The 19,622-nt window shown below is 38.8% G+C and overlaps 2 protein-coding genes and 1 long non-coding RNA gene across 3 annotated transcripts; 1 reads left to right on the forward strand and 2 right to left on the reverse strand.

Moving 5' to 3' along the window:
* Window positions 1–11,359: 11,359 nt before the first annotated feature.
* LOC126604683 (uncharacterized) lies at window positions 11,360–13,200 on the reverse strand. Its single transcript, XR_007616713.1, has 3 exons — window positions 12,769–13,200; window positions 12,418–12,652; window positions 11,360–11,538 (listed from the first exon to the last, which is right to left on the reverse strand). It is a non-coding gene; the product is annotated as an uncharacterized LOC126604683 (long non-coding RNA).
* A 1,941-nt stretch (window positions 13,201–15,141) lies between these two features.
* LOC126604688 (uncharacterized) lies at window positions 15,142–16,006 on the reverse strand. The gene is made up of 2 exons (XM_050271980.1): window positions 15,519–16,006; window positions 15,142–15,416 (listed from the first exon to the last, which is right to left on the reverse strand). The coding sequence occupies exons 1-2, from the start codon at window positions 15,766–15,768 to the stop codon at window positions 15,262–15,264; spliced, it is 405 nt and encodes a 134-aa protein (XP_050127937.1). The 5' UTR covers window positions 15,769–16,006; the 3' UTR covers window positions 15,142–15,261.
* Window positions 16,007–16,185: 179 nt separating this feature from the next.
* LOC126602118 (putative ATP synthase protein YMF19) lies at window positions 16,186–17,029 on the forward strand. The gene has a single exon (XM_050268946.1). The coding sequence runs from the start codon at window positions 16,535–16,537 to the stop codon at window positions 17,027–17,029; it is 495 nt and encodes a 164-aa protein (XP_050124903.1). The 5' UTR covers window positions 16,186–16,534.
* Window positions 17,030–19,622: the final 2,593 nt, after the last annotated feature.

Raw genomic sequence — 19,622 nt, forward strand, 5'->3', positions numbered from 1 at the left:
CTATGGCAAGCCGTGTCACCTACTTGTGGAACTAGAGCATAAGGCGCATTGGGCTGTGAAAACATTCAATTTGAACTTAGATGCTGCTGGAATAAATAGAAAGCTCCAATTGAATGAACTTGAGGAGATAAGGAACAAAGCCTATGAGAATGCACGAATTTACAAGGAGAAAACAAAGGCGTTTTTCTCTGAGGACCCCTTTTGGTACATAGTGGCAGCGCTATTGGGACATAAATGGCGCACCCAAACACCCGTAAATGCGAGACGTCGAGCTCGTATCCAGTGACCAACTTTAACGGTGAATGCGGTTGAGTAGCGATGGGCCTCAGGCGGACCAACATAGTTGCCTGTAATATTGCATAGCCCCAGGCAGATACCGGCAGTTTGGTTCTCATAACCAAAGTTTGAGTGATCAATTGAAGGCGCCTTATGAAAGCTTTTGCCATGCCGCTTTGGGTGTGAACATAGGGTATAGGATGTTCCACATCAATCCCCATTGACATGCAATAATCGTCAAAACTCCATGACATAAACTGTCCAGTGTTATCCAGTTGAATTGACTTAATCGGATAATCAGGATGGTGAGCCCTTAGCTTAATGATTTAAGCTAGAAGTTATGGAAACGCGACGTTGCGTGTGGACAACAAGCAAACATCTGACCATCTTGTCGATGCATCAACCAACACCATAAAGGGTCCGTAGGTTGGTTAGATAGGTCCATAAATGTCCCATTGAATCCTTTAAAGAAATTTAGGAGGGTTGAGTATTCAACTTCCCTAAAAAACATGCTTTGCACCATGGAAGTCTAACGTAGGGATGTAACTTATGCCTGTGTGAAGATTTGAGGATACGGCGCATCATGTCTCGTCCAAGATGTCCCAAACGATCATGCCAAAGCAACAACGTGTCCTGGAACTTAGGCATAGGGCCAGTCACACTGTGGGCTTCTATGCCGTGAATGGTTATGATGTACAACCCACTCGGCAGACGTTCTAACTCCTTGTGAATATGCTTCTAGCCATATTCGTATAAAGTGATACAAAGAAATTCAGAACTATTATCTTCAGTGGTTTCAAGATGATATTGATTATCTCGAATATCTCTAAAACTCAACAACGTTCTTCTGGAACGTGGAGAATAAAGTGCCTCCTAAATGGTCAAAATTGTACCATTAGACAACATGATACGTGCCTTTTTGTATATTTCAATCTGGTTGGATGGGCCTAAGAGAGTTGTGAAATGAGCTTTCTTGGGTATTAAGTTAGTAAAATAATGTTGTTCACGCAAAATGGTGTGCGTGGTTGCATTATCTGCCAGCCAACTAACTTCCCCACTAGACATACCTAGAAATAAATTGATTGAATTGGTCACATGTATGAATATAAGTCCATTCATTCAAAGAAATTCCAGAAAATAATATCCATTCAAATAACAATCCAGAATTCAAAACAAACCAAAACCAAACAAATTATTTTAAATACTTAAAAAAATTGTTCAAAATTAAACCATAAACCTAGAAAATAGGGAGGTAGGGCCGGCCACTCTTAGTGGGTTTGGCCATTAGGGGTAAACACCCTAAAAACATGTCTAATTTATTCATCCATAGGTGTTGACGCCTCCTAAAAATCTGATATCTCCATTGATGTAGTTGGATCTTTTAGATGATCCACATGTGCAAATTTAGACTCATGACGGGAATGATACTTGGCAATAGCCTCAGAGGAAGGTCGGCATATATGTGACCAATGATCCCTTGATCCATAGCAATAGCACATGTCCAGTTTAGTAGAAGCGGGCTGAACAAGAGCTTTTCCCTTGTTCTTGAAGTTTAGGGCCTTAGGGGTGAGTGGTGGACGCTAATGGGTCACATTTCTTCCCTTAGGTGCGGCACTCTGTTGACCTTGGGCTCATGGTTGGGCTTGCCACCCATTGCCACTGCCACGACGATTCTTTCGTCGTTTATGGCTACTAGAATATGTCGCATGCACTTCAGGAGTGACGTTCGAGCCAGTGGGTTGTGATTGATGATTCTTCATCAAAAACTAGTTCTACTTTTTAGCGAAAAGTAAAACAGAGATCAAATCTGAAAACTTGGTGAATTTATGTGCCCTATATTGTTGCTGCAGGACAATATTGGTGGCATGGAAGTTTAAATAGGTCTTCTCCAGGACATCTGATTTGGTTAGTTCCATTTTGCAGAATTTCAACAATGAATGGATTCTACAAACTTTAGAGTTGTATTCATTCACGGACTTAAAGTCCTGGAAGCGAAGATGCTGTCAGTCGTGTCTTGCTTCAGGCAAGTATATGTCTTTCTGGTGGTCGAAACGGTTAGCCAGAGCAAGCCAGAGGGTGCGTGGGTCCTTCTCGACGAGATACTCAGTCTGCAGTGCATCATAGATGTGTCTTGGAATGAAGATCATTGCAATAGCCTTCTGAGCTTCGTCAATAGGTTTGTCGGTGATAGGTGTCTCGATAATGGCTCTAATGCCTTTTGCAGTCAGATGGATCTTCACGTCTTGAACCCACTTCAGATAGTTTCTTCCAGAGACTTCTAGAGCGGAGAAATCGAGCTTCTTCATGTTCGACATGTCCCTAAAACAGAGGGAAAAACGTGAGTAGTCATATGGTAAGCCATAAATATATATCGTAGAACATACATATTCTATAGACATGTATTGGTTTAATTTATGCATGAAAACTACAGGTTTCATATGGTATGTTTTGAATGAAATCTTCGGGTTTCAAAGGCACTAAATTTGAAACTACATGTTCAATATAGTTTTATGAACAATTAGTTCATAATGAAAGGTTCCTACAAGAAACACCGAATGCAATATACTAATTTGAATATAATGGATTTGAGGTTCTTCGGGAACTCAAGTGTGAGAGTTTCATTACTACGAAAGTATGTGACGGTTCAAAGTATAAAAATAAATTATTGAATCGTTAATATGACAATTCAGGTCAATAATTTTGGATTCATTATCAGATTAATGGACTGCATGTCACTTTTAATTAATTCAATAAATCGGGCCATACGAGGTCGATTGTAGAAGCAAAATAATATTATTGGATCGAAAATATAGCCCCAAAAATATTTGGGCTGGGGTGCTATGAGTAGGCAAGGCTTTAAGGCCTCATGGGTGGACTGCAGGCCACGGGCCTGGGTGAGGGAAAAAAGAGAGTAGCCCAAGCTGAAGGTTTGGGCTTTATGGGGGTGAGGGTGAAGGCCTAACGACAGCTGGCCTATGAGGTGAGGCATGGGAGGACAAAGTCTAGCCCCGTGGGCTGGCGTGTGGGTTTGTATGGGAGCCTAGTCGCATAGGCTGGCTTCCTATGTTGCGAGCCGCAAGAAAAACTAAGCCCAACCAAGTAGGCTAGCATCGGAGGGAGCAGGTATGCGTGCCTAGGTGCGTGCGGGACAAGGACCTAGGAAGCAAAGCTTGCCATGGGTTTGGTCAGGATCCAGGAAGGCTGCGAACCTTCTTAGAGGTAGAACTGGGGCTTAAGGCCCATGCCAGTCAATTAGGCCGAATGCCTGGGGGTCTAAATAAGGAAGCAAAGCCCAAAGGGCTGCTGCCGATGTTGTGCCGTAGAGGTGGTGCCATACTATGTCCAATTTCCCTAAGGGTTTAGGAAACCCAAATTTGCTTATAATTTATTTTATATAATTTGGCCACATATTCCACATAACAACTTAATTGTGCGATGCATGAAACAAATATATATATTGACAAATATATGAAAATATACAACATATATATATATATATATATATATATATATATCAAAAGGAAAATATAAACATAGAGGGGTTCATGCATCATAGGGAATGTTTTCATGCTTCGTGGACGTTTCAAATATCTTCTTTTATTTTAAGCATACCTGATTAGCAGAAAACAAATAAGCCTTTGAAATTGGTGGATGATAGCCTCCTTATACGATACGTCAATTCCTCAGCTTCAGGCAAGAGCATGTAGATAATGTGTTGTAGGTCCATTTGATTGAACGATCTAGGGTTTAGAGAGAGAGAGAGAGAAAGGGTCGGCTACACTTAGAGAGAAGAGAGATTGATTTAATTGTGAGGTGTGTTTGATTCACCCCATTGTGCCTTTATTTATAGTAGTAGGAGAGGTAAAAACCTTTCCCTTTAGGATTACATTTAATAGGTAATCTACTCCTAATAGGAATATAAGATACATTCCCAGATTCCTTAGGATTTATACAATCACATTCCTATTCTAAATATGACTGCAACAAGTACATAATTTTATAGAATAAAAACTAATAATAGATTTAGAATTTTAATACTCACACCTTTATTAAACTCCTAACTAATTTTCAATTCAAAACATTCCAAAATAAATAAAAAATTAGAATAAGTTTGTACCCATTAGCTTTTTTAAAAAATGTTTTCAATTTTTTAATCTTATATGTACCCATTCATGTAATTTTATCAAATTTTTAATCTTAAAATGTACTCATTCTTAAATTGACACACCCTGACCGGAGTTGAGGTATAATGGCCATCACCCGAAGGTGACGTAACCAAAAAAGGAAAGTAAAGCATAAAATTATGGGTAAATTTAAACCAAATCTAGCACTTATTTAAACTAAAGTGCCGAGTGAGCAGTAATGGGAAGAATCCATAAAACACAAGTGTTCAGAGCATAGATGACATAAAAGTGTGCCGTCGAAACTAGTTAAAATGCTTAATACACAATAGGAAAAGCTCCTACATTTATTTAGGGGTATGTTAGAATCGCCGGATATTTCCTTGTAGGCCATATGGTAATTAGCTAACTAGGACCTGGAGGGGCGAAAAACAAAAGGGTGAGTGGGCAAAAACAAAGGTTTATAAAATACATTTAGTTTCTGAACATACTAACCCCTTACCGTAAAACCTGTATGGTTTCCAGAAAATCATACTATATATAAGTATGAAACAAATGCAAATCAACAGTAGATCCATAAATACACCAAATCACAATATCTCAACAGTAGCATAATAAAATCAGGTGCTTATCAATCTATCTTGACACACGAGTTCATGCAGAAGGAATTTGACATGAACAAGACTGGGTATAATCATAATATATACGCTCTAGTAATACAATCATGTGAAGAATGGCGCTAGGCACATCACATACAAGTTGAAGTTTTCTAGGGCAACCTGTACGACAAGATTGGCACCTACAATGGATCGAAGGTGAACGTGCGGTGCGATGTGAACATACACGTGAACCCTGGCCCTAGCCAGGGCGAGTACTACACCGGTGCAAGCATGCATGATGATGAGCAAGTATAATGTATATGAGCATGCCATGAATATATATAAATCTCACTAAATAATGACATTTTTTAAGATTAAATAAAACATGGCATTTTAGGCGTAAAATCAATCCAAAAGCATATGTGGAAACTATAAAGTTTATACAAATATAAAAACAAATGCTCACTCACTGATACGTCAATGGATCATAGCCTCCTAGCCTTGTTTGCCCTCGTATGTCTTAGGGGTAATTCTCACCTATATGCGAAATAACTAAAACTAATTAATTCAATAGGACATATACTAAAAGGCTAGGAAAATCCCCCATAGTTTGCTCAAACGGATGGTTTAAATATACGAAAATATTATACTCGATGTCGCGGACCTGTACACGTCAAGCACACACCGGCCAGTGGTAGGACATGCCCTCATGCGCCATCACGTGCCGCTAGGTTGCAGCCACAAGCGCAGGCCACGCGCCTGGCAAACTAACAGAATGACAGAGGAATATTTTGTCAGATTTGACGGAATATTCCGCTAACCCTAATGGCTTCAATTAAAGGTGCTACCTAATGGCGTCAGAATATTCCGTTAACTTTGACAGAATATTCTTCTTCTTCTCCGGTTGTCCTCTGCTGTTTGCCGCTGTTTGGTTCGCCGAAAACTGGAAAAAATTTCAAAACATCATAACTTCTTCATTGCTCAACCATTTTTGATACACTTTATATGGAAATAAAGCTTGTGAGGAGTGGAACGAGATTGTACCTTTCAAAAGTCCAAAAAGTGGACGAAAATAGACTGAAATTGGCTCGAAAGTTTCAGACCTAAACTCAATGTCTTAAACCTATGGGTTTCCTCATCGGCTCTACTTCAAAACTAAGCTAATGGCCTCGGGGAGTTACCTAGATGTTTCCAAAACTCCCAAAAATCTTGTAACCTGAATGGAAAAATGTTGGGGAAAGCTTCACCTGAATCGGAGCTCCGAGTTGGAAGCTCAAAACTCGTTTATTTCATGATCAGTTGGTACATAAGGGTTCGTGGGGATGAGAGGATCGATGGTGGTAATTTTAGGCTCGACTATGAAGTTTGATGGTGATCCTTGGTGTTACAGAAATGAGAGAGTTACGGGTGAGGGAGAGAGAATGAAAAGATGAGAGAGAGAGAGAGGTGACAGTTTCTGATTGGGTAGAGATGAGAGATGTCTGATTGGGTGAAAAAGTGTGGGAAAAGAAATAATTGGTGGTGAGGTATGGGTCACAAGAAAGATTTTAAAGAAAAAGGGATATGATCTGTACAATTCTATATTACACAAAATTTGTCCCCTCATAAAAAACAGTGTTTCTAACACAGGATAATTTGCACACACGTGTAAAAATCTACACGTTGTTAACGCACTTTAACTAAATGTAACTTTTTCGTTACAACTCTGATTCAGGTCTAACTCGTGCTCATACGATTGAAACAACGAGTACTACTTAATTACGATAACAAAAAAAAAAATTTAAAGTTGAATAACTACGTCCACGCCAGGTTCCACTTTTGCCAAAAAGTACATAAACGTTAATTTACACACTCGGGGAGAAAATTAGCTAGAAAATTTAGGGACAGGTAGTCACAATTTACCCCTCTTAAGAAAATTTCATCCCCGAAATTTCAACACTATTAAAGATCAATCAAAGAACAAACGTGGATAAAGATCTCGTATACGTTCCTTTGTCTTCCAAGTAGCTTCCTTAACAGAGTGGTTTCTCCATAAGACTTTCACCGTATAAACGGTTTTGTTCTTGAAGACTTTGTCTTTCCAGTCAAGAATTGTCACTGGAACTTCATCATAAGTCAAATCTAGGTTAATCTCTAACGGTTGAGGAGGAATCACATGTGACGGATCAGAGACATATCTCCGTAGAATGGACACATGGAACACATTATGCATTCTTGACAACTCTGGAGGTAGATCAAGTCGGTAAGCAACTTCACCAACTTGCTCAATAATCTGATATGGTCCGATGTAACAATGACTTAGCTTTCCTTTCTTTCTGTAGCTTTCCTTTATTTCTGAAACATACAACATCTTTCCAGAGTGACAACTTTAAGAATACCCAATCTCCAACCTTATATACTATGTCGGTCGAATGTCTATCTGTTATAGTCTTTTGTCGATCTTGTGCTACTTTCAGATTGCCTTTTATTACTTGGATATTCTACATTGTCTCATCCACAATCTTAGGGCCCAAAAAAACTCTTTTGTCGACTTCGGACCAAGACAAAAGGGTATGACACGGTTTCCCATAAACCACCTCAAATGGTGACATACCAATGTTGGAGTGAAAACTGTTGTTATCAGCGAACTTTATCAAAGGTAAGTGCTTGTGCCATGCGTCTCCGAATTGCAGGATTGAAGATCTCATCATGTCTTCCAGCGTCTAAATAGTTCTCTCTGACTCTTATTGGTCTAAGGGTAATAGGCGGTGCTGTAGAGTAATTTTGAACCTAGAGCTTCTTGAAAAGCTACCTAAAATTTCGAAGTAAATCTGGGGTCCCAATTAGAAATGATACTAACTGGAACACTATGATACTTGACAATTTCAGAAACGAAATGTTTCGCCAACCGACTTAGCGAGTAATTTTCACAAACAGGTGCTGACTTCGTAAGCCAATCTACAATCGCCCAGATACCGTCATAGCCATTTTGCATACGAGGCAGCTTGTACATGAAATCCATTGTGATATCTTCCCATTTCTACTAGGGTATGGGAAGTGGCTATAGCTACCCAAAAGGTTACTTTCTTTCTGCTTTGGCCTGCGTCAAATCAAACGACTCACGTACTCCTCAATTTCTCTTTTCATTCCTGGCCAATAGTAGAAAGGTCAGTGAAAATTCGACATGTTTCCCCATAAAGATAATGCCTCCAGATTTTCAAAGAGAAAACAATACTTACCAATTCGAGACCATGTGTAGGGTAATGCATCTCATGGGCCTTTAATTGTCGTGAAGCATACCCGATCACCTTTCCATGATGCATCAATACATAGCCTAGACCATTCAAAGAGTCGTCACTATAGATCTCGAAATTCCCACTGTCATTGGGAAGTGCCAGAACAGACGCATGAATGAGACAGTACTTCAATTGTTGAAAACTCCACTCACAATCATCACTCCATTCAAAATTATCTCCTTTCCTGGTCAACCTTGTCAGAGGTAGTGCTATGGCCGAGAATTCTTTCACAAAGCGTCGATAGTAGCCAGCAAGACCGAAAACTCTGTACTTCAGTGACAGTTTGAGGTTGCTCCCAATTTTCCACTGTTGCTACTTTTTGAGGATCCACGAGAACACCCTGAGTTGATATCACGTGTCCCAAGAATGCCACCTGATCCAGCTAGACCTGACATTTACTAAATTTAGCGTACAATTGATTCTTCCTTAGCTTTTTCAAAACCAGATGTAAATGTCTAGCATGGTTAGCCTTGCTCTTAGAATACACAAGGATGTCATCGATGAAGACAATTATGAACTTGTCGAGATACCGGTGGAATACCTGATTCATCAGTTCCATAAAAACTGTTAGAGTATTAGTTAACCCGAATGGTATCACGAGACACTCATAATGAGTATATCGAGTTCGGAAGGCTAGTTTTGGAACATCATCACTTATGATCTTCAACTGATAATAGCCAGACCTTAGATTCATTTTCGAGAAAACACAAGAACCACGAAGTTGATAAAAAAGATCATCGATATGAGGCAACGAATAACGATTTTTAATCGTGACCTAATTCAGCTGTCTGTAATCGATACATAGCCTCAACGTTCCATCTTTCTTCCTCACAAATAAGACTGGAGCTCCCCAAAGGGAAGTGCTCGGCTGAATAAATCGCTTATCAACAAGTTCTTGCAACTGGGTTTAATTTCCTTAACTCCGCAGGAGTTATACGGTAAGAAGTTAGAGAAATAGGGTTAGTACCTGGAATTAGGTCGATAGTGAACTCCACTTCACAATCTGGTGGTAGGCCAGGTAAATCGTCGGTAAAAACATCAGGAAAGTGTCTGACTACTCTAACATCTTCCACATGAGCAGAAGTATCGTCAGTCATCACTACATGAGCTAAGTAACCTTGACAACCCTTCTTGAACATTCGTTTCACCCTCACGGTAGAGATAACTCCATGTTTTAGACCACTATGTTTGCCAACAAAAGTTACAATATGCATGCCAGTCGATGGAAAGTAACAATTTTTGGTTATAATTCAACATGGCACGATTGTAATCTAACCAATCTATGCCCAAGATAACATTAAAATCAATGATGTCTAAGGGAACAAGATTAGCTAGCATTACGACATCTTCGATGAGAACGAGACATCCTCAATACTCCCAACTAACATAACAAATTTCACCCTTAGGCATTGAAAACTCTAACTCATAACCGAGAGGAGTGAGGTGAGGTTGAGTCTTTGAAGCAAACATATGGGAAATAACCAAATGAGTAGCACTCAAGTCAATTAATATTCTAGCAAAATGGCCAAGAACATTCAACGTACCCATGATCAAATCGGGGTTACTCGGAGCATCCTGTAAGGTGATGTTATTGACACATCCATGCACTTTTGTCTGCCTTCACATCCCATGTTAGTCTAATTTTGGTTGCTGCGTCCTTGATTACCTCAACCTTGATTTGTTTGATTAGGATACATGGCCAAGTAGCCGCTGCTAAAAGCTACATCAAGATTCTGGTACTACCCTCTAGCATACCACTGTAATTCGCCGTCCTGATATGGTGTATAATCGCCCTGGTACTATGGATAGCCGCCCTGGTAATAAATATCAGGTAGGTACTGATATGCTTATCCCGAGTACTAGGATATGTCGCTGTGGTAGTGAAAAATACCACCATAACCTATCTGCTGGTAGGTACCAGGTCCTGAAATCTATTATAGAAGAACTCCCTATTACATTCCTTGGAATGACAATTGTTGAACCTGTGGCAGAATTGAGCACCATAATTACTAGGGTTCCTTTGACTATGAAAACGTGAATTTCCAGTGGACCTGCTACCCCTTCGAGGTGTATTGGAACTTGAACCACAGCTAGACGGTCTAGAACTGTTACCGCTTCTCTTGAAATTTTGAGTCTTCCAAGGACCAAATGATGACTATCCCCTGTTATTATTCTTCTGAGCATTATTATTATCCTCTTCATCATCGTCATCAATAGAAGCATTCTCGGAATCTTTAACATGAAGCAGAACCTCAAAGAATTCTTGATAGGTAGAGCAGGAAGTAGAAGTCACCAAAGAACGCAGTCGCTTACGAGTCTCGTTTTTTAAATAATGGAGCATCTCTTTAGGATTCCCAGTGATTTCGGGACAATAACGGGATAAGTCAGTGAAGTTCCGATGGTTCTCTGTGACTGATATTTTACCTTGGTTCAACTATGTGAATTCGTTTTTTTTTTTTATCCTTGTATTCCGGAGGTGTGAATGTAGCCTCAAATAGGAGCCTGAAAACATCCCAATTTAAGGCATCTTGACTAGACAACGGACGTGAATCCTGAACCCACATGATTCCGCTCCCAGACGAAATAACCAAGTCACTGTCTCGACCCATATCTCCGCTGGAAGATTCCTTTGTCCCTGCTTAACGCGAGAAGTATTTTCAACATGGTCGATCCAAACCTCAGATTTCTTGAGTCCTTCGTTGCCAAAGAAATTATTTATCAGAAGATGGGATACGATCTCTAGGGTAGTCCTTTGGGGAAGACGAAGTGTCGACTGAATGGCATTGGCAATAGCCTCACTGAGTTGCCCAAAATTGAGAAAATTAGTCTCAGAAGGGACAGGTGGCGCTCTACGAGGTGGCATGGTTATGACATAAGAGATTAAAAAATATTAGGACTTATAACACATTCGAGGAATACAGGACTGCCAAACCTATGCTCTGATACCAAACTGACAAACCTCGATCAGAGTCGAGGCATGATAGCCGTCATCCGTAGGTGACATAACCAAAAAGGAAAGTAAAGCATAAAATTATGGGTAAATTTAAACCAAATCTAACACTTATTTAAACTAAAGTATCAAGTGCGCAGTAGTAGGAAGAACCCATAAAACACGAGTGTTCAGAGCATATATGACATAAAAGTGTGCAGTCGAAACTAGTTAAAGTGCTTAATACACAACAGGAAAAGCTCCAACATTTATTTAAGGGTATGTCAGAATCGCTGGATATTTCCTCGTACACCACAAAGCAATAAGCTAACTAGGACCTGGAGGGGCGAAAAACAGAAGGGTGAGTGGGCAAAAACAAAGGTTTATAAAACACATTTAGTTTCTGAACATACTAACCACTCGCCGTAAAACCTGTATAGTTTCCAGAAAATCATACTACGTATAAGTATGAAATCAAATGCAAATCAACAGTAAATCCATAAATAAGCCAAATCACAATATCTCAACAATAGCATAATAAAATCAGGTGCTTATCAATCTATGCTAACACATAAGTTCATGTAGAGGGAATCTGACATGAACAAGACTGGTGTAATCATAATATATACGTTCTAGTACTACCAATCACATGAAGACTGGCGCTAGGCGCATCACATACGAGTCGGAGTTGCCTAGGGCAACTTGTACGACAGGACTGGCATAAACAATGGATTCAGGGTGAGCATGTGGTGCGATGTGAACATACATGTGAAGCCTGGCTCTGGCCGACGCAAGTACTACACCGGTGTAAGCATGCATGATGATGAGCAAGTATAATGTATATGAGCATGCCATGAATGTATATAAATCTCACTAAATAATGACATTTTTAAGATTAAATAAAACATGGCATGTTAGGCGTAAAATCAATCTAAAAGCATATGTGGAAACTATAAAGTTTATATATATATATATATATATATATATATATATATATATAAACAAATGCCCACTCACTGATACGTCAATGGATCCTAGCCTCTTAGGCTTGTTTGTCCCCGTACGTCCTCGAGGTAATTCTCACCTATATGAAAAATAACTCAAACTAATTAATTCAATAGGACATATACTAGAAGGCTACAAAAATACCCAATAGTTTGCCCAAACGGAGGGTTTAAATATACAAAAATATTCTACTCGATGTCGCGGACCCTTACACGTCAAGCACAAGCCGGCCAGTAGCCGGACGCACCGTCACGCGCTGCCAAGTTACGGCCACACATGTAGGCCATGTGCCTGGCACACTGACAGAATGATAAAGGAATATTCCGTCATATTTGACGGAATATTCCATTGACCCTAATGGCGTCAGTTAATGGTGTTAGAATATTCCGTCAACTTTGATGGAATATTCTCCTTCTTCTCCGGTTGTCCTCCGCCGTCCGTCGTTGTCTGGTTCGCCAGAAACAGGAAAAAATTTCAGAACATCAAAACTTCTTCATTTCTCAACAATTTTTTATGCACTTTGTATGGGAATGAAGTTTGTGAGGAGTAGAACAAGATTGTACCTTTCAAAAGTCCAAAAAGTGGACGGAAACAGACTGAAATTGGCTCAAAAGTCTCGGACGTAAACTCAACATCTCAAACCCGTTGGTTTCCTCATTAACTCCACTTCAAAACCAAGCTAACGGCCTTGGGAAGTTGCCTAGATGTTTCCAAAACTCCCAAAATCTTATAACTCGAACTGAAAAACGTTAAGGAAAACTCCACCTGAATCGGAGCTCTGAGTTGGAAGCTCAAAACTCGTTTATTTCATGATCTGTTCGTACGGAAGGGTTCGTGAGGATGAGATTATCTTGATTGTGGTAATTTTAGGCTTGATCTATGAAGTTTGATGGTGATCCTTGGTGTTGCAGAGAGGAGAGAGTTACAGGTGAAGGAGAGAGAAGGAGAAGATGAGAAAGAGAGAGAGGTGACAATTTCTGATTGGGCAGAGATGAGAGATGTCTGATTGGGTGAAAAAGTGTGGGAAAAGAAATAATTGGTGGTGAGGTATAGGTCGTAGGACAGATTTTAAAGAGAAAAAGGGATAGGATTTGTACAATTCCATATTACACAAAATATGTCCCCTTGTCAAAAACAGTGTTTGTAACACTAGATAATTTGCACACACGTGTAAAAATCTACTTGTTGTTAACGTACTTTAACTAAATGTAACTTTTTCGTTACAACTCCAATTTAGGTCTAACTCGTGCTCACGCGATCGTAACAACAAGTACTATTTAATTACTATAACGAAAAAAAATAATTTCAAGTCGAATAACTACGTCCACGTCAGGTTCCACTTTTGCCAAAAAGGGCATAAACGTCAATTTACACACTCGGGGAGAAAATTACATAGAAAATTTAGGGATAGGTTGTCAAATAAATATACCAATTTGTTATTTGTAAATTTACCTTTTATATATATAAAATCTATTAAATTTTTTTTTTCTAATCCATTTTTACATTCTTTTTGCTTTGATTGGAGAACGTATCCATGTCAAGTTTAATCTAAGAACTTTTACTAATGTTATTAAGCCTAATATCTTTTTTTTTTTTTTTTTTTTTGTGGTTTTGAAGAATGTAGCCATGTTTTGGTACAATAATGTTTTGATTAATTTAGATGAATGTACCCATGTTTATATATACACAGACACAATAGTATAATTTATATTTTAATATTTTTAGTCCCACAAATTATGGTTTTTTATTTAAAATCTCATTAATATAAACAACTATAAATTTCAAAATTTTAATTTAAAAAATATTGAAAACCAACAAGGTTTCAGTCAAAAAAATATTCATAGTCAGGGACTGCATCCAAAGTTTCCCTAAAAATAAATAAAAAATCCTGCAAACATAAAGAATAAACGAAAATGGTGTCCGTCTTGGATGCAATTGCAGAAGCACGACCATCCGAATTGCTTCGTCCAACCCCAACACCTCAAATTCCTATCACTCACGCTGTCAAACTTAGTGCCGTTCCTTTAATTGATTGATACAAAATTCCGATATAAAAGCAGATCAAGTATCAATCTACTTCAAGTCTTCGTTCCTTGCTATTTCATTAAATTGACAAAACAAAACCCTAAATCAACAACTCTCATTACCTTCCTCAAATTTTTTATACAATTAAATCTGAGTGTGGATTTGAAATAAAATCAAAGAGGTTTTTGGGGTTTTTACTCAAAGATGAGAATGAAGACTCAAAAGACTTGAAGGTATTTTGCACAAATCAATGGAGGCCTTTGTGCGCAAGGCTTTCTTCCTCTTTTTAATTTTTAATTATTTTTCTAGTTTTTATTCTTTATCAGTTATTTTTCTAGTTTTTATTCCTCATCAGTTTTTATCCTTTTTCAATGTTAATTATAATTTACGTAAGCATCCATGTCATTTAATAATTAAATAAGAACATTTAAATGTTATGTAATGTAATGGCTTAAAAGGAATGTAAAAATATTTGTCTCTTGATTCTATTCTTATACATTAACTTTGTACATATTTTCTATGATTTAAAAATACTCAACACTACGTGGGACCCTCGCTAGTCCTATATCTAAAACATTAGCAAACCAGACAATTAGAAAATGGATGCTCATACGTGACCGGAAGAGGATCCTCTCCCGATCCTTTTGTGGGGATCCTCACATCCTAACTATTCATTGTACATCGTGCGTTTAGTTTTTATCAGATACTATTTATGTTTAATTTTAAATAAAAAAATAAAATAATTTATGATCGCATGATGCATGATTAATGACTAAGATGTGATGATCCTTAGAGTAGTTCCACCGTGGGAAAGGCTCCCCCAGGCTATTCACTATTTAATCCACCAGGTGAACAGTAACTGCCCTTAACGAACAGTAACTGTTTTTTACATTTCCATCCTTATACTGAATAGTCCTAGCAATAGGAAATAAAATATTAGTATTTTTTTTATTTATAAAATAATACAAAATAACGATTAACGCGTTCACGGGTATATGCCCGTCGGTGTCGTGTATCAATGTGGGTGACCACTATATGTATCCTTCCATCACCTTCCCACTAATAGCTGGTGCAGGTATTTTAATATCCCAAATCAAATAAAATCTGCACTTGTTTACCTTTCTTCTTCGATCTCTTTCTTTTTGCATATCAACATCAAAAACCCAAATTTTCAAATCCAATCCAACTGAAAAACGGGTTTCAAATTTTGTCAATTGTGGGTTTTCGAGAAATAAAGAAAAAGAGACATCAGAGAGGAACCCAGAAGAAAAAAGGTCAGAAATTTTACAAGATATGCCTTCTGCATGTCCGTCCTCGTCACTGACGCAGCCAGTTTTGTCGGAACCCACGTCTCCCTGGCCTTCAAAAAGCGCGGAGACAACGTTGTCGGAATTGACAACTTCAACAGCTACTATGACCCATCGTTGAAGAAGGCTCGCCGGTCGCTCCTCAAGACCCACGACGTTTTCATTGTTGAGGGCAACATAAACGACGATCGCCTTCTGGACAAGCTGTTCGATATAGTGGCGTTCACCCATGTGATGCACTTGGCGGCTTAGGCTAGCGTCCGGTATGCCATTGAGAACCCCCACTCTTATGTCCACAGCAACATTGCCGGCCTCGTGACGGTTCTCGAAGTCTGCAAATCTGCCAATCCTCAGCCGTCCATTGTTTGGGCCTCGTCCAACTCTGTCTACAGCCTGACACAAAAATTATAAAAAGCGTGGCTGATGTCGTCCTGATGTCAGCCCACGTCAAACTGCCTTCGGGCACTTGGGCCAGCACGGATCCACGGGTTTCTCCCTTGGGCAGCCCTGTTCCGCAGCTTGTCCCTCGAGCATGAGCTCCCTCTGGATGGAGCTGCTCTTAGGATCTCCATAATTTGGAACCGGGGATCCAAATCCTACGTGACCCATATATAAAAGAATTAGCTGCTAAGGATTTTTGGTCAAACAGACAAGCACCCCAAGCAGCATTGGTGCACGATGGATATAACCCGATTAGTGTTGTAATAAAGAGACACGAAATCCGGACAATCCTCTTTAACCACCCGACTAGGGCGAGCGTGCTTTCTGAACGTACCTTAGATAGTTTTTTGGACCAAATCGCAAGAAATGGCACTCGGCAGAGCATTCCGGGTGGTGAGAGCAATTCATAATTTTGATCTCTGGCTGTGACTCCTTCTTTCTCCCATGCTTTCCGTTGGTCAACAACCAACCACAGCTCTCTATAGTTCTTCACTACTCGTACAGGAAGGTAAGAACTACTTTTTTTCTGGAGGGAATCATTTTTTTTCAATCAAGAATGCCTCAACTGGATAAATTCACTTATTTCACACAATTCTTCTGGTCATGCCTTTTCCTCTTTACTTTCTATATTCCCATATGCAATGATGGAGATGGAGTACTTGGGATCAGCAGAATTCTAAAACTACGGAACCAACTGGTTTCACACCGGGGGAACAACATCCGGAGCAACGACCCCAACAGTTTGGAAGATATCTTGAGAAAAGGTTTTAGCACCGGTGTATCCTATATGTACTCTAGTTTATTCGAAGTATCCCAATGGTGTAACGCCGTCGACTTATTGGGAAAAAGGAGGAAAATCACTTTGATCTCTTGTTTCGGAGAAATAAGTGGCTCGCGAGGAATGGAAAGAAACATATTAGATTTGATCTCGAAGTCCTCATATAGCACTTCTTCCAATCCTGGATGGGTGATCACTTGTAGGAATGACATAATGCTAATCCATGTTCCTAGCGTCTCGTCTTCATCTCTATTTTTTTCTTTTTTTTATTGATAACTAGCCTCTTGCAGTAATAATACGTGTGTGGCAATTGATTTTTTAAAATAGATTTGAAAAATAATTAACTTACTAGCCACCTACAACCCTATTCAATGAATTGTATTGATTTCTTTATTTTAATTTTAATGGAAGAAGGGCAATTGGGTATTATGAAAGCTTTACCTTTTTCATTTCTCCCTTTATAAATTACTAGTCTCTTGTCACACGCATACACGTTTAACAATTGGCAATTGTATGTTAAATTAAAGTTTTTTTTAATGGTTTTTCACAATAAAAAAAAAAGAAATTTAAGTTTTCTGATGACACACCCCGACCCGGGATGTCCACTAGGACTCCGAATCGAGTTGTGCTGGCCGACACCTGGAGGGTTACGAAGCCATAAAGTATGATGATGAATGTGAATAAATTTAAACTTAAGAGTGCCTAAATACCAGAATGCACTGGTGAGCAGGAATCAACCCACTTCACATGTGACGTTAGAGCATAAGCAAGTATAGTAGAGTGAATTAAGAATCGTACCCCCCTTAAAATAATCTCCAATACTAAGAATCGCCACGAATCTTCGACGATAAGAAAGTTCAGTTGATAAAACCTGAAGGGTGAAAACAAAACAAGGGTGAGTGGCCCTGGAATTAAAATTTTAATAGAAACCATATAAAACATTATAACCCTTCGCTACACAGCATCTCATAAATATACCACAACACAGTATCTCATCAGCAATATCAATAATCATGTGATTAATAACCCATACTAGCACGCAAGTCGAAGTCATCTATGATAACCTGTACGACTGCACCTATATCTTATCAATCAATGTTAACTCATAAGTCGGAGTCACTTATAGTGACCTGTATGACTTACCCATATATTTCATCATATATGCTAGCTCATCACATATCTCATCATATATGCTAGCTCATCATATATCTCATCACATATGTGTGAAAGACTGTGCCCTGGCCACGGGCGGGAGCACTAACACCGGGGTGCAGGTTTATGAGCTCTAACTGTATCTATTGTAACATATACGATTTATGGGCAACCTGTAAGACAGTGTCGGAGTTGCCTATCATTGCAACCTATACAACAAGGTCAAAGTTGCCTAAACATACATGTAGTCATACTATAACCCCATCATTTCAACTAATACCATAAACTCACCTGAACTTACCTGGGTGTCCTGCGTTCACCTTTGCACTTCAAAGCGTTCGTAATAATTGTGTGCAGGTAATATACATATAGATAAACCATGATGAAATCTAATACTCAACCACGTTATAGCATTTCCAATTATATACATATACATATATATAATGTGGCATAAAAATGCATATGCTGTAACGCCCTACTCCCAAATTATTTATTTTTGGGAATAATTATCGGTGACAAGCCTAACTAGACACTAGTTTAATTAATTATCATTACTTACGCTTCCTTACTTAAAATTCTTGATTCTTCACACATTGATTTATGACCAACATTTAACCACCAAATCATAAGGTTAAACCTCATATTTTCCACCAATGTCTCTCACACTGCTCAATTCACTAAACAAGGCTATTGTCTCAATTATTGTATGGTTGTATCTAACGTCTCGTTAGACTGCCTACGTACCCTAAACAGGGATCAAACCATTCGTAGTTCACATTAGTCCTCCTAAGCATTCACAGAAATTATATGAAATATTCAATTTACAAATGTTTGTGGAGATGTAAATCTTATATATATATATACACACACACATACACACGATAGAAGGGAAAAGACCTACTCACCTTAGGTTCGCGCTACGACTCCCTCGCACAAATATCGAGACATTACGAACTGTCATCGCCTGTGACCAATTATCAAATCACGTCTCAAAGTTCTTATTGATAGAGTACATAATTTACATAAAACATATTCTCAAGGACATTCAAGAATAATTTGAGGCCGATTGACCAAGAGTAAACCATCGATCAAAGATCGACGGTTGGGTCCATAACGCTGCAAAACTCGATCCGAAAGATCCGCATCATATATTTCCAATCCGTAACTTCTCATGATACACAATATGCTTCTAGAACAACATACTTAAGTTTCATTATGATCCAACGGTTGGATCTCCGCTAATTTCCAAAACTGATTAGCGGTTAACGTTTTATTTTATTAACTTGCAAATCCAATTCAGGAAGATCCATATGTCAGATTACCAATCCATAAGTTCTTACATTCTTCAAATATTACGTACTACAATGTAACAAAGTTTGGTGACAATCCAACAGTTGGATCGTCGATTCACATAAATACCTATTAACGTATCGTAGAGAATTTAGGTTCCAACGATCAACTTACGTCATTCAAATATCAAAACTGAATTCAAGAAATTTAACATAGCCTAAAAATAGCATTGGTGGCCCCCTGGCCTCACGCCACCGTGGGTGGCAGTCGGCTACCCCGATTCGCCTAAAAAGCCTAACTATCTCCAAAATTACCAAAATTTACAGGAATGAAGATCTCAACGAGTAGGGCAGCTTTCATACCTATGACCAAGGCCAATTTGGCTGGGAAAAGCCCCAATTTAGCTAAAATATGTCGGAACCCT

Source organism: Malus sylvestris, chromosome 2, assembly GCF_916048215.2.
Source record: "Malus sylvestris chromosome 2, drMalSylv7.2, whole genome shotgun sequence".
Classification (NCBI taxonomy): domain Eukaryota; kingdom Viridiplantae; phylum Streptophyta; class Magnoliopsida; order Rosales; family Rosaceae; genus Malus; species Malus sylvestris.